This window comes from Heterodontus francisci, chromosome 10, assembly GCF_036365525.1.
Source record: "Heterodontus francisci isolate sHetFra1 chromosome 10, sHetFra1.hap1, whole genome shotgun sequence".
In the NCBI taxonomy this organism is placed as follows: Eukaryota; Metazoa; Chordata; class Chondrichthyes; order Heterodontiformes; family Heterodontidae; genus Heterodontus; species Heterodontus francisci.
In genome coordinates this window covers 65,347,502-65,363,548 of record NC_090380.1, presented here as the reverse complement: position 1 = coordinate 65,363,548, position 16,047 = coordinate 65,347,502, and the positions used below count along the sequence as shown (strand labels likewise).

The following is a 16,047-nucleotide window of genomic DNA, read 5'->3' as shown; positions in this document are numbered from 1 at the left end:
CTGAAGTAATGCAAGATGAATTTATAACATTAGGAAGTTTAAATGCAGGACTTCAAGGATGTAATGTATTACTACTACCCCAGCCATACAGTAGAATACAGGTTGGGAAGGCTTGGGAAATTAGGCATAATTAAAAGAAAGTCAGGCAGAAGGAGGATTCTATTTTGTGCCTTGGCAGTTGGAAGCTATTCAACAAGAATGGGCTACTTCTGAGTGGCGATGTTTAGTGCCAATGTACTGTTAAAATGGTTAAATAGGGACTGTGGCAAATAAACTAGGAATAACAGAGAATGTTATTTTATAGCAAGGTCTAGACTAAATAACATTAAAGTTGGCTGCAAACTGAAGAATGAGAAATAATCATTAAGATGTAATAAACTTAAGAGGAATAGAAGTGAGGTGGAGTGGCAATTTTGGGAAGAGGAGGAAATAAATACTCTAGAGGGCTGAGGTAGTCAGAAAAGGTGTACTGGAAGAGATATATAAATAGAAACTCAAAGATTAAACATGAACGCGTGGCTTAAGAGTTGGTGCAGGAGGGAGGGTTTTAGATTCCTGGACCACTCGGACCATTTCAGGGGAAGGTGGGACCTGTCCAAGCAGGATGGTCTACATCTGAACCAGAGGGGGACTAACATCCTTGCTGGCGGGTTTGCTAGTGCTGTTGGGAGGAGTTTAAACTAATTTGGCAGGGGGAGGGGACGCAGACTCCTAGCAGATTAGGGACACAGCTAAGCACAGGAAAGCGAACAAGTCAGAGGGAATACAGCGGAAGTAAGTTTCAAGGGAGTAAGACCAGGATGGAAGGCCTCTACTTTAATGCCAGGAGTATTGCAGGTAAAACGGATGAGTTAAGGGCAAGGATTGACACGTGGAAGCGTGATATAGTAGCCATCACGGAGACATGGCTGAGGGAGGGGCAGGTTTGGCAGCTCAATATCCCGGGATATAGAATCTTCAGGCGAGACAGAGGAGGGGGCAAAAGAGGAGGGGGCACTGCAATATTAGTTAAGGAGTCAGTTACTGCAGTAAGGAGAGATGATATCTTGGAGGGGGCATCAAATGAAGCTTTATGGGTAGAGTTTAGGAATCAAAAAGGGACAGCCACATTGCTAGGTGTTTAATATAGACCCTCTGATAGTCAGCAGGAAATTGAGGAGCAAATATGTGTGCAACTTGCAGAGGTGTGTAAAAATAATAGGGTAATTATATGAGGTGATTTCAACTTTCCCAACATTAATTGGGATAGTCATCGTGTTAAGGGCTTAGATGGAGTGGAGTTCTTAAAATGTATACAAGAGAAATTTTTAGCTCAATATGTAGAGCACCCAACAAGGGAGGGTGCAGTGCTGGACCTAATTCTGGGGAATGAAGCCGGACAGGTGGTTGATGTGTTGGTGGGGGAGCATTTTGGTGATAGCGACCACAACATGGTACAATTTAAAACAAAAACAAGAAATGCTGGATTCACTCAGCAAGTCTGGCAGCATCTGTGGAAAGAGAAGCAGAGTTAACGTTTCGGGTCAGTGGCCCTTCTTCGGAACTGACAAATATTAGAAAAGTCACAGATTATAAACAAGTGAGGTGGGGGTTGGGCAAGAGATAACAAAGGAGAAGGTGCAGATTGGACCAGGCCACATAGCTGACCAAAAGGTCACGGAGCAAAGGCAAACAATATGTTAATGGTGTGTTGAAGGACAAAGCATTAGTACAGATTAGGTGTGAATATACTGAATATTGAACATCAGCAAGTGCAAACCTGAAGAAAAACAACCTGAAAAAAAAGTGGGTAAGCAAACTGAACAAACTAAGATGAAATGAAATAAATGCAAAAAAAGATTGTAAAAAATGTAAAATGGAATGCAAAAAAAAAAAGGGAAGAAAAAATAACTAAAAATGAAAGTAAAGTGGGGGGCTGTCATGCTCTGAAATTATTGAACTCAATGTTCAGTCCGGCACAATTGGTACAATTTAAGCTTGTTATGGAGAAAGAAATAGACAAGTTGCAAAAAAAGGTTTTGGATTGGGGGAGAGCGAATTTTAGTAAAATAAGGCAAGATCTGGCCAAGGTAGACTGGAAAGAATTACTTGTCGGGAAATCTACAGAAGAGCAGTGGGGGGCATTCAAAAAGGAAATGGGGAGGGTACAGGCCCAACATGTTCCCTCTAGGGTAATGGGTAGGAGCAACAAGCCCAGAGAACCATGGATGACCAGAAACATTCAGGGTACGATGAGAAGGAAAAGACAGGCTTTTAGCAAATACAAGGAAAGCAAATCAATGGAAGCATTAGTGGAGTACAAAAAGTGTAGGATGGAGCTTAAGAAAGCAATTAGGAGAGCAAAGAGGGGATATGAGAAAGCTCTGGCTGGTAAAAGTAAGGAAAATCCCAAGATATTCTATAAGTATATCAATGGGAAGAGGATAACCAGGGAAAGAGTAGGACCCATTAGGGACCAAGGGGGAAATTTGTGAGTGGAGCCAGAGGACATTGGTAGGGTGTTGAACGAATACCTCACATCTGTCTTCACCCAAGAGAATGAGGATGTAGATATGGAACTTAGAGAGACTGTGAGGTTCTTGAGCAAATTGTCATAGGGAGTGACAAGGTATTGGAGGTTTTGGAAGGCTTAAAAATGGACAAATCTCCAGGTCCGGACGATTTGTGTCCCAGGATGCTGTGGGAGGCGAGGGTGGAGATTGCAGGGGCTCTGACCCTAATTTTTAATTCCTCTCTGGCCATGGGGGAGGTGCCAGAGGACTGGAGAGCACCAAATGTGGTCCCACTATTTAAGAAAGGTTGTAGAGATAAGCCAGGGAACTACAGACCAGTGAGTCTCACGTCAGTGGTAGGGAAACTATTGGTGAAAATTCTGAAGGAAAGAATCTATCTCCACTTGGAGAGGCAAAATTTGATTAGGAATAGTCAGCATGGCTTTGTCAGAGGGAGGTTATGCCTAACAAATTTGAATGAATTTTTTGAGCATGTGACCAGGTGTGTAGATGAGGGTAGTGCAGCTGATGTAGTTTACATGGATTTCAGCAAAGCCTTTGACAAGGTCCCACATGGGAGACTTATCAAGAAAGCAAATGCACATGGGAGACAGGGTAACTTGAAAAGGTGGATTCAAAATTGGCTTAGCTGTAGGAGACAGACGGCTGTTTTAGTGACCGGAAGCCAGTGTCCAGTGGCGTACCACAAGGATCTGTGCTGGGTCCCCTATTGTTTGTCATTTACATAAACGACATAGATGACTATGTGGGGGGTAGGATCAGTAAGTTCGCAGATGACACAAAGATTGGCTGAGTGGTTAACAGTGAGGTGGAATGCCTTAGGTTACAGGAAGATATAGACGGGATGGTCAAATGGGCAGAAAAGTGGCAGATGGAATTTAACGCTGAAAAGTGTGAGGTGACACACTTTGGAAGGAGTAATGTGACACGGAAGTATTCAATGAATGGCCTGACACTGGGAAGTTCTGAGGAACAAAGGAACCTTGGCGTGTTTGTCCATAGATCTCTGAAGGCAGAATGGCAGGTTAATAGGGTGGTGAAAAAGGCATATGGGACACTCGCCTTTATCAATCGAGGCATAGATTACAAAAGCAGGGAGGTCATGTTGGAGTTATACAGAACTTTGGTAAGGCCACAGCTGGAGTAGTGTGTGCAATTCTGGTCGCCACATTATAGGAAGATGTGATTGCATTGGAGGGGGTGCAGAGGCGATTCACCAGGATGTTGCCTGGGATGGATCATTTAAGCTATGAAGAGAGGTTGGATAGGCTTGGGTTGTTTTCACTGGTGCAGAGAAGACTGAGGGGTGACCTGATCGAGGTGTACAAGATTATGAGGGGCATGGACAGGGTGGATAGGGAGCAGCTGTTCCCCTTAGTTGAAGGGTCAGTTACGAGGGGTCACAAATTTAAGGTGAGGGGCGGGAGGTTTAAGGGGGATATGAGAAAGAACTTCTTTACCCAGAGCGTGGTGACTGTCTGGAATGCACTGCCTGGGAGGGTGGGAGAGGCAGGTTGCCTCACATCCTTTAAAAAGTACCTGGATGAGCACTTAGCACGTCATAACATTCAAGGCTATGGGCCAAGTGCTGGCAAATGGGATAGGTAGACAGGTCAGGTGTCTTCAATGCATCGGTGCAGACTCGATGGGCCGAAGGGCCTCTTCTGCACTGTATTATTCTGTGATTCTGTGATTAAAGGGTTTCTTAAACGTAGGGGTATGTTACAGACGTAGTCGTGGGATGCAGGAAGAAATCTAGAGTCAGAATAGAGACTAGAAATAACAATTGTTGTGGGAGATTTTCTTGCTAGAGGAATTACATCAACAGTAAGGTATATATTAATTTAAAAACAAGAATTGTTAAAAGCAAGGTAAGACCAGAGAGAATTCAGTTTGTAGATGATCAAAACATTGGCAATGTATTAGGTAGGCACTTTTAATTTTTACTAAAAAGATGTATTTCAAGAGAGGTGAATCCTGAAGTGTTTTGACAGCAAGGTGAGTGATAATTGTGGTAAATTTTAGATAACTTAATTAAGCTAAAGGAAGACAAAGCACCAGGGCTCAATGGGATACATTCTAGCATCCTGAAAGGTGCAGAAGGAAATTGCTATGGCCCTAGAAATTATTTCAGGACTCTATTGTGTTCTGTCAATGACCTGGAAAAAGGCCAATATAGTGCCCATTTTTATTTTTTAAAAAGCTAATTCATGTAAATATAGCCTAGTTAGTTGAACATCTATGATTGGACTTATTTTAAAAAAATAATTCCAAGGATGAAATCATGACGGCTTGATCAATGTACCTAATTTTTTTTTGTAGTGTATAGCAGATTCATTTAAGGGAGTGAGCCCTTTAAATCTTTTGAGCGGTCATGCACATGCTGTAACTTCAAAGGGGCTGAAGTGTGCGCGGTAACTTTCAGGTTGCTGTGCAATCATGCAGCTTAAAAGGGAACATTGATATTGATAGGAAAGTTACAAGTAGCCAGCATGGAGTTGCAACTGGAAAATCATGCTTGACCCACCTCAACTCTTCTGAGAGATGGCTGATGGCAGAAATGCAGCAGATGTAGTCTACATGAGATTTAGGAAAACCTTTAACATAGTAAGACACAGGAAATTATTACAGAAGTTAAAGGGTATGGAATTAGGAGAAGGGCAGCAAACTGGATTAAGAATTGGTTAAAAGGGGGAAAAGCAGTAGAAATTAAAGCAGTTTATCCAGAGTGGTTCATAGTGGATAGTGCTGGACTCTGGGGTAGTCCCAGCAGATTGGAAAACAGCAGATGTGACGCCACTGTTTAAAAAGGGATGTAGACAAAAGATGGGGAATTATAGACCGGTTAGCTTAACCTCTGTAGTGGGGAAGATGCTTGAGTCTATTATCAAGGAAGAAATAGCAGGGCATCTCGATAGAAATTGTCCCGTTGGGCAGACGCAGCATGGGTTCATGAAGGGCAGGTCATGCTTGACAAATCTTTTGGAATTCTATGATGACATTACGAGCAAGGTGGACAACGGGGACCCAGTGGATGTGGTGTACCTAGATTTCCAAAAGGCCTTCGACAAGGTGCCGCACAAGAGGCTGCTGCATAAGATGAGGATGCATGGCGTTAGGGGTAAAGTATTAGCATGGATAGAGGATTGGTTGACTAACAGGAAGCAGAGAGTGGGGATAAATGAGTGCTATTCTGGCTGGCAATCAGTCACTAGTGGTGTGCCTCAGGGATCGGTGTTGGGACCGCAATTATTTACCATTTATATAGATGATTTGGAGTTGGGGACCACGTGGAGGGTGTCAAAGTTTGCAGATGACACTAAGATGAGTGGCAGAGCAAAGTGTGCAGATGACTGTGAAACTTTGCAGAGGAACATAGATACATTGAGTGAGTGGGCAAAGGTCTGGCAGATGGAATACAATGTTAATAAATATGAAGTCATTCAGTTCGGTAGGAGTAACAGTAAAAAGGATTATTACTTGAATGGTAAAAAGTTGCAGCATGCTGCTATGCGGAGGGACCTGGGTGTCCTTGTGCATGAATCGCAGAAGGTTGGTCTGCAGGTACAGCAAGTAATTAGGAAGGCAAATGGAATTTTGTCCTTCATTGCTAAAGGGATTGAGTTTAAAAGCAGAGAGGTTATGTTGCAGCTGTATAAGGTACTGGTGAGGCCGCACCTGGAGTACTGTGTGCAGTTTTGGTCTCCTTACTTGAGAAAGGATGTATGGGCACTGGAGGGGGTGCAGAGGAGGTTCACTAGGTTGATTCTGGAGTTGAGGGGGTTGGCTTATGAGGAGAGACTGAGGAGATTGGGATTATATTCATTGGAAGAATGAGGGGGGATCTTATAGAAACATATAAAATTATGAAGGGAATAGATAAGATACAAGTAGAGAGGATGTTTCCACTGTCAGGTGAAGTTAGGACAAGAGGGCATAGCCTCAAGATTAGAGGGAGCAGAATTAGGACTGAATTGAGAAGGAACTTCTTCACCCAGAGGGTTGTTAATCTATGGAATTCCTTGCCCAGTGAAGTAGTTGACGCTACTTCAGTAAACGTTTTTAAAGCTAAGGTAGATATCTTTTTGAACAATAAAGGAATTAAGGGATACGGTGAGAGCGCGGGTAAGTGGATCTGAGTCCACGAAAAGATCAGCCATGATCTTATTGAATGGCGGAGCAGGCTCGAGGGGCCGGACGGCCTACTCCTGCTCCTAGTTCTTCTTATTATAATGTACTACAGCGTTCGGTTCAAGGAACACTTCTGTTCAATGGTGTTGAAATTTGCAGATTATGTTGAAAGAGGACATATAGTTCATTATTTCAAAAGTCAAAAGGATATTGAGAAGTTAGGGAATGGGCTAAAGTGGCAGATGGAATTCAATGCAAATGTGAGGTGAATGCATTTTGGTTGAAAAAAAATTATATACTGACTGGAAGCAGACTGCTGTGGAAGAACATATGGATTTGGGATGAGGGACTATAGATACAAGATTAAATGGACGAGATTTAGAGCAGAAAGCAAGAGAAACTTCTTCAGAGTTATGAGGATGTGGAATGCACTTCAAGGATTAGTGGTTAAACCATCAACATTCAATATTAGATTGGATAGATAGGTGAAGGAAAAGAAATTGAAAAGATATGGGAACAGGGCCAATGTGATTGGAATTATTTTCTTCTGTGGGAAATAAATGTTGACATGGGTTGAGCAAAATGGCCTGTTTCCATATACCTGCTATGGATCTCTAACTTTCAAAATGGAAATTTGGGACTTGGTGGGATTTATGTAACAAATTTTCATTTATTGATTTACACAATAGTGATGAAGTTTACTTTAGCAGTGAATATAACGATCAAGTATTTACAGCTAATTCTTTATTAACATTTGCATTGAACATCAGTAAAACAGCCATTCACAAATAGCAGGACTAACCACCATTTTCTACCATTATTTTTATCAGGTACCAGAATCACTCCAGCTCAAACATAGCTGTAACAGTTACAATTGAAACACATAAAAACACATGGCCACCATTCAAGAGTCTGCATAGTAGATTACATCTTTACACCACATTCACTAGCTACGAAAATAAAGCCAAATCATTTCAGAATCAATTTCCTAAGATCAGGTCACTTCTTGCAGTGCATTTTTGATCACAGCTGCCATGTCTATCCATGATAGTTTCACTATTTCAACATGAAAATGACAAACTGAATCAAACAGTAAGCTGAGCACAGTGGTGATTTACAAAAGCCAAAAGACACTGCCAACACTTACACATTTATTTGCAATATAAAGATACTGGAAATGGAATTACATTCCAATGGAATGGTTCAGTAAAAGTTAAATTCATCGTTGGCTATTTATCTCAGGACTGGAATACAAAAATGAGTTCTTCTTGTATTTTACATAGTGGCATAAATAAAAGCTTCTTAATATGGTAGAGCTTAGGCTGGCCCATTAAATAAAGTTGAAGAAAAGCTATTGGACTAAATTATGATAAAACTTATGAAAATCATATGGGTCACAAGTATTACAATTCTTAAATCAGACTTGCATTTTGAAGATTGTCATGTAATAGCATTCTAAACAGATTTTGCCAAAATTCTTTCTAACTGCAACAGAAACGTTTTCCTTGGTTAGATTGATCATGAAATGGAACACTACTTAGCAAGTTACCTTCTGAAGAAATCTGTGCAAATGCCAGTAAAAATACATCAGTAATTTAATCTTTCCTTGAAGTAACTACACTTTCTACCCCCCCAAACTCCCCCCACCCCCACCAATATTTTACTTAAACCACTATGAAAATATAAGAGATCACAGAAAATCATTCATAACCAGCCAATCACCTCATCGATTCCAGAGTTACGGATAATAGCCACCATGGCAGCCAGATATTTTAGCAAGGTACTGTGAAAGTATTTAATTTTACAAATCAGTAGTGAATTTTTAAAAAATTCTCCTACTATCACCATTGTGAAAGAACACTCCCCAGCAAAAAAACAAACTCTAGTCTTCTTGATACTTTAACCTGTTCCAGACTTCAGAAATTTACATTATTTTCATTGACTAGGTTCTTTGGACTTGATGTGAAGCAAGCAGCTTATTCCATTTTAATTCGCTGACTAGTCATTCTATAGATAATGCTGTCATAACCAGGATCCATATTCCACAGGTTGTAGGCAATGATGATCACAGCTAAAGCGAGGCCTATCATCAACCAGAGGACAAAATTGAACACAACTGCATAGTTATAGTTGTATTGGTAGGCCAATCCATATGGGCTGCCTGGGTTGCTCTATAAAGAAAACAAAAATGTTAGCAATATGCCACTGTTCCTTCATTAGCCAAAGCCTCTAACTATTGTGCATTTTAAAAGACACTCATTTGCCAGCATGATCAGTTAAATATTTTCATTGTTTTACAGCCTGTTTAAACAGATGTTTATACTTAGTCCTTTGTTGAAAGGACTATCATAATTAGTGTCTTTTATAAACAAAAAGACAATAGTTCCTACACTTGAAGTTCTGTGAATATAATCTGAATTAAGACAAAATATTTGAGGCTGCTCTAGGCAGTTTAACTATAGGAACATATATTAGACTTACTATGGATGGAGACTGTAGAATAGATCGAGTCTTCCTCATAAGAGAGACATCAAAATTCTTCACCGTCAGCAATTCAATCAAAGCATTTCCACTGTAAATGGAGAATACCTCATCTGCAAACTAAAATTAAAGATTTCCATTCATGTACGACTCCCAACATATGGCAATCTCTACATATTCCTACAAATTTCATTAGAAGTATTCAGTGGAGTCTTGCAAATTATGGGAAAGGTACAACAAAAAGGCGAACAGACACTGCTATTCAATGAGACCTAATTTTTTCAGATTTTTAGAGATGTGTGGATGCAGAAAATGTGGGCAGGGTTCTTAACAAATACTTTGTCTCTGTCTTCAAAAAGGAGAGGGATGATGCAGACATTGTAGTAAAAGAGGAGGAATGTGAAATATTACATACGATAAGCAGAATGAGAGAGCAAGTACTAGAGGATCTAACATCCTTGAAAGTGGATAAATCACCAGGGTCGGATGGATTGTATCCCAGGTTGTTAAAGGAAGCCAGGGAGGAAATAGCAGATGTTCTGAGGATCATCTTCAAATCCTCACTAGACACAGAGGAGGTACCAGAGGATTGGAGGTCTGCGAACACTGTACCATTGTTTAAAAAGGGTGCAAAGGATAGGCCAAATAATTATAGGCTGGTAAGTCTGACCTCAGTGGTGGGTAAATTATTAGAATCAATTCTGAGACACAGGATAAACTGCCACTTAGAAAGGCACGGATTAATCAGGAACAGTCAGCATGGATTTGTTAAGGGAAGGCCGTGTCTTATTAACTTGATTGAATTTTTTGAGGAAGTAACAAGAAGGATTGATGAGGGTCGTGCAGTGGATGTGGTCTACATGGATTTTTAGTAAGGCATGTGACAAGGTTCCACATGGCAGATTGGTCTGTAAAATGAAAGCCAAAGGATACAGGGGAATGTGGTAGGTTGGATCCAAAATTGGCTCAGTGACAGGAAACAAAGGGTAGTGATTGGTGGATGTTTTTGCGATTGGAAAGCGGTTTCCAGTGGCGTTCCACAGGGCTCAGTGTTGGGTCCTTTGCTGTTTGTGGTATATGTTAATGATTTGGACTGAAATGTGGGAGGCATGATTGGGAAATTTGCAGATGACAAAAATTGGCCGTGTAGTTGATAGTGAAGAGGATAGCTGTAGACTCCAGAATGATATCAATAGTTGAGTGGGCGGAGAAGTGGCAAATGGAATTCAATCCCGAGAAGTGAGAGGTAATGCATTTGGGGAGGGCATACAAAGCAAGGGAATACACAATAAACAGGAGGATATTGAGAGGGGTAGAAGAAATGAGAGACCTTAGAGTGCATGTCCACAGGTCCCTGAAGGTGGCAGGACAGGTATATAGAGTGGTGAAGAAGGCATATCGAATGCTTTTCTTTATTGGCTGAGGTATAGAATACAAAAGCAGGGATATGATGTATAAAATGCTGCTTAGGCCACAGCTGGAGTACTGCATACAGTTCTGTCCACTACATTACAGGAAGGACATAATTGCTCTGGAGAGTAGAGAGGAGATTTACAAGAATCTTGCCAGGGCTCGAACATTGCAGCTATGAGGAAAGATTGAATTGGCTAGGGTTGTTTTCCTTAGAACAGAGGAGGTTGAGGGGTGACTTAATTGAGGTGGACAAAATTATGAGGGGCCTAGATAGAGTAGACAGGAAGGACTGCTTTCCCCTAGCAGAGAGGTCAATTACAAGGGGGTACAGATTAAAGATGATTGGTAGATGGATTAGTGGGGACATGAGGAAAAACTTTTTCACCCAGCGGGTGGTTGGTGTCTGGAATTCACAGCCCAGATCAGTGGTGGAGGCAGAAACCCTCAACTCTTTTAAAAGGTACCTACCTGGACCCTACACCTGAAGTGTTGTAACCTGCAAGGCTACGGACCAGGTGCTGGAGGGTGGGATTAGATTGGGCGGCTAGTTTTTTTTCAGCTAGCATAGACACGATGGGCTGAATGGCCTCCTTCTGTGACATAACTTTTCTATGGTTCTATGAGGTCAGGAAATACCTACTGAAAATTATTTTAACCTCAGTATTTAAAAACTTTGAAAAGATGAGTACAAAGTAAATTATAGAAAGAAACATTAATTAGCTTGAGCACTTTCAATTAAACAACTTGTATTTATATACCAACTTTAACATAGAAAAATGTCTCAAGGTGCTTAACAGAGCCATAGTCAAAAAAATATTGCCGAACTAAATGAGGTATTATTAGGAGGAATCACCATAAAATTCATAAATGAAGTGGGTTTTAAAGGAAGATCTTAAATGGGAAGGAGGCGGTGACAGAGGGGACTAGGGATGGAATTCCAGAATGTGAAGCTTAGACAAGCTTAAAGGACAGCTGCCAATGGCAGGGTAAAGAGAGCAGGAATGCATAGAGGCCAGAGTTGGAGGAACGGAGGATTCTGGAAGGGTTCCAAAGCTGGGGAAGGTTAGTGAGAGGTAGGGACAACACCATATAGGGATTTAACTACAAGGACAATTTTATATTTGAGGCGCTAGGGGACCGGGAGCCAATAGAGGTGATGGATGACTAGAACTTGATGCTGTCCAGGATACAAACAACGAAGTCTTGGATAAATAAAAGTTTAGAGGGTGGAGGATAGAGGCCAACCAGGAGAGCATTAGAAGAGTTGAGTCTGGAAGTGACAAAGGCATCAATGAAGGTTTAAACCTTCCCCGATCACACAAGTGAACCTTCCCACGAGCACATTGGTCCCAGTCCTGTTGAGACGTACCCGTCCCTTTGGACTAGGTGCTTCCGGCCCCAGGACTGGTCCCAATGTCCCAAGAATCTGAAGCCCTCTCCACTGTACCATGCATGACTTGAGGCATCGTGCTCCCTTTCTTCCCATTTCTACTCTTGCTGGCGCATGGCACAGGTAGTAATTAGGTAGAGATTACTACATTCAAATGTCCTCTTTTTAACATCCTTCCTAGCTCCTGAAAATCTGACCGTAGGACCTCAACACCTGCTCTCTCTGTCGTTGGTACGAATGTGTACCAAAACTTCTGGCTCACTCCCTTCCCCCTGCAGAATATTCTACATCCTTTCAGTGATGTCCTTTTATCCAGGCACCAGGGAGACAACACACCATGTGGAACTCACAATGACAGTTACAGAAATGCCTGTCTGTCCTCCTAACTAAGCAATTTCCTAGAATGACTGCATTTCTACTCTTTGCTGTTCCCTCCTGTGCAAGCCCTTGTCCACTGATGCCATGGTCTGGACTACACTCCTTCAAGGTATTGTCGTTCCCAGCAGTCTCCAATGCTCAGTACCGGTCTGAGAGTGGCACACACCCCACACATCCTGTACTTCCTGCCTCTTCTGAATGGCACTCATCTACTATCTGAACACTTGGTACCTATGGGGTGGCCACCTCCTGGAACATATGATCCAGGAAACTATCATCCTCACTGATGCTCCACAGTGACTCCAGCTGCCCCTCAAGCTCAGAAATCCTTAGCGCGAGCTCAAGCAGCTGAAGACACTTTCTACTCACATGACCCTCCAAGACACGAAGTGTCATGGTTCCCACATGGCACAGGAATTGCAAACAGGTCTCAGCTGCCCATCCATTAAGAAAAAAATTATTCCCTCTTTTAGAATCTAGTTTCTACCTTGTATAAGCTATTAATTTTAATTAATGCCTCTAAACCTGCTCTGTGCTAACACAGTAAGTGAATTAGTATAAAAATACTTACCCCAATAGAAATTTTATTGGTTTAATTGTTAAGCTATAAATTTAATACAGTACTTTTTAGTTTCCCAATCCTAGTTTAAAACGCTGCCCTAGCATTTGTTTAGAAAAACTAATACTCACCAATCAATGACTGCCTGCTGTACTCTGTTGTCACTCCTTGATTTTTTTTGGAAATCCACCGATCAGGGCGCACTGTTCCCCAGTGCGCGCGCTCTCATTCTCTGCCACCACTGAGGGAATATTATGAGGGCAGGAAGAGAAGTCATTACTGGAGATGTTCTGACTACAATCAGATAGCTAAAAGCAGAACCAAGCAAGAGCAGTCCCTTTGAACTGGGCAAGAAGGGAGAGTGGCATCCGAGGAAGATGGCGTGGTCGTGGTGTGGTCAAAGGCTAGAGAGAGATCAAGTATGAATAGAGCATCATGGTCAAGTTGAGGGACCACTTAGCAAATATAGGTCTCTTTGGGCAAACATCAGTTGCAATGATTTACCAAATTCATCTGAATGTTTCACTGAGTGACCAGACTATTAAAAATAAAAATCAATGCAAAATGTTAGATTTCATCCACCGGGAAAGTTAAAATAAGCTGACCCTGTCAGACATTTAAAGAACAGTCAAGCTACTTTGTAAGATTTCCATCTGTAGCCATCCTGATGTAACATTTGGTATTTGGAGGAAGGATTGGGGAGATGCCAGGCTTCAGCAAAAATCAATCCAATGTAGGGCCAACAATAAACCACTCCTGCATGAAGCAGGTATAACTGCTGTACAATGACAGTAAGTGGGGCCCATAATGCCACATCCCAGCAGAAATTGTCGTTAGAGGAGCAGCACAACAACCAAGCATCAAGTAGCAAGAACATCTCCCTTTGAGCAAAAGCCTGATGTCTCCCCTGACGGAACAAGGTGCTACTGACATTCCAGACCCCTGAAGGGTAGTCATCTCAAATGCACCATAAATGATGTAGGCCCACGTGTCACTTGCCGTTTAAGATTTCTGAAAATTGAAATTTGTTCGAACTTCTGGCACAATAGCGCTGCTTTAAGTAGTTTAATCTGAACAAAATCATTAAATGGAAAGAGGAGTGAGCCATGTGCAATTCTTGGGTGCTTGGAGTGGGAGCCAGTAATTTATTTTCTGTCTTCAATTTTCTCTTCCAATTTTTCTCCCCCCACCTCCCCAGAAGGCAATAATTCCCTCATGGGGGTCCAGTTCAGTGGGTTGTGGTTATCCTCCAATATGTCACCTAAAGGCCATCATTAGCATCTAATCCTGGACAGTGTTGTCAGGGTACCCGACATTACAGATAGTGATCATGGCCTCACATGTACACTTCCAATGGATTATGGTATTGTGATCAGAAGTGAAATTCCTTGTTCCTTCTCTGATCCAGGGATGACTGTAGACAGTTGTAGTGCCCTTCTTGGCTCAGACACAATGGGCAGAATTTTCCCAGCTGAGTGCAGGCAGACTCTGGTGTATTTGGGGCAGGAAGGTCACAGAAAATGACATTGGGTTGGGAACCCGACGTTATCCCGCCCTCTTCCAGCTTTCCCCAGGGCAGGTTCCGAGTCCTGAGGGGAATTCCTGCGGGTCTGGCGTGAAAGCAATTGCCTTTTCAATCATCTCAATTAAGAGCCTTTTAACCATGGATTCCTGCTTTCCTAACACATGGCTTCCACGCGGTGTCTGCAGCTTGCCAAGGTCACTGAGGCGTGTGCACAGTGGGAAGAGCTTCTTCAGTGAAACTGACAAGCTGGGAAGGCTGTGATCAGTTACACTGAAGAGCTCCAGCCATGGCCAGATGAGAGACTGCTGTTCAAAGCATTTGAGTGCTTTCATTGCTTGACAGGTGATTGCCAACTCCTTGGCAGGCACTTCACTTGTCCAGCGCTTCAGTCACTTGCAGCTGCACTTCCTTGTTGTCAGCCTTCCATGTGGCATGGGCGCAGCTTATACAGCTCCACATTCTACCTGTTCTGAAGGGCAATGGCAGGGGCAACACCACCACCAACAGCTTCAGCAGCAGTACCAGCTGCCTTCTCAACCATATGCCCCTCCACAGGGCAGATGGGATGGACACTGAGATCCAGCTGGAAGGAGGAGAGATCCCCAAGACAGGGTCTATAGGCAGAGGATCAGCTCTCTTGACATGTCTAAGCACCAGTGCTTCAGGCTCTCAGGGCAGGTGGCTGCTGACATCTGCAGCCTCCTGGAACAAGACCTCCTTCCCAGTGGAGTAGGTAGGCACACATTGCCAGTGGCCAACAAGATACCAGTCACTGGAGGGCCCAACCCCACCATAGGTCTCTGCCCCTCGCCAAGTAGTGTGCTCTCTTCTCCTCCTAAGTGTTCTTATTGGCTTCTATTGAAAAGAGGGAATTACATCATTTTAGAGGGGTCACTGTGAGGCATGGGTGTGAAAGGACAACAGGGAGAGAGTGTGTTGTTCGGATGGGTATGTGAGGTGTCTTCAGAAAGATGAATGAGTGGATCTGCAAGATGTGTTGAGCTGAGGAGTGCTGTACAAGAGAATGCTTGGCTTGGCCCCTGGAAATATTATGCCACTTGAGATCCTGGACCCTCTTGGTGCACTGTCTCCGGGTTGGAGGGAGCATGCTTCTTCTGCTGACTTCCTCAGCCATTTTGATCCATGCCTACTTGGTTGGAGAGGTCAACCTCTTCTTCCCGTCTTTGGAAGAGCTCACCTCACTGCAGCCCCTCACAAACCACTGCAGGTAAGGGTGAGACACCTGGGGGCAGCCTTCCCAGACCTCTTCTCCATTCCTGTGGTTGCTGCAGCCTCAAAAACCCAAGAGCTGGTAACGCATGCCATGGTCCCTTTAATTAGAAATCCTTCCTTTGACCAATAGACACGTTATCCCGCCTGCCCTCCCTCATTGATTGGGGAACCCAGAGGCAGGATGCTAAAGCTGTTGCTCTGGAAAAGAGCCTTGGCATAGCCCACCCATTAGGAAATCGGGTCCCCAAGCCTAAAATGGTCCCACTGTTCTGGCAGGGACTAAGTACATAAGATTCCGCCCAATTGCTTCAGCCTAGAAATTCCTGGAGCCCCATTTCAACATCAGTATGTGGAAGGGCGAGACTTCCACTTGCTCACCTGCTCAGTCCTGATGCCATCAATGGACTGTGTGTGAAGAACAGAT

General features: G+C 42.9%; 2 protein-coding genes across 2 annotated transcripts in view; one reads left to right on the top strand and one right to left on the bottom strand.

Annotated features, from left to right (window-relative positions):
* LOC137374482 (uncharacterized protein CXorf38-like) overlaps positions 1–16,047 on the top strand; it is a 129,056-nt gene that overhangs the window by 78,326 nt on the left and 34,683 nt on the right. The window lies entirely within an intron of this gene.
* The window catches only part of atp6ap2 (ATPase H+ transporting accessory protein 2), a 58,296-nt gene continuing 49,620 nt past the window's right edge, over positions 7,372–16,047 (bottom strand). Inside the window, exons 8-9 of the mRNA XM_068040652.1 lie at positions 9,126–9,245; positions 7,372–8,815 (exon numbers count right to left, since the gene is read on the bottom strand). Of these exons, the coding sequence (XP_067896753.1) occupies positions 8,621–8,815; positions 9,126–9,245 (315 nt within the window). The 3' untranslated portion in view covers positions 7,372–8,620. The remainder of the gene's footprint in view (positions 8,816–9,125; positions 9,246–16,047) is intronic.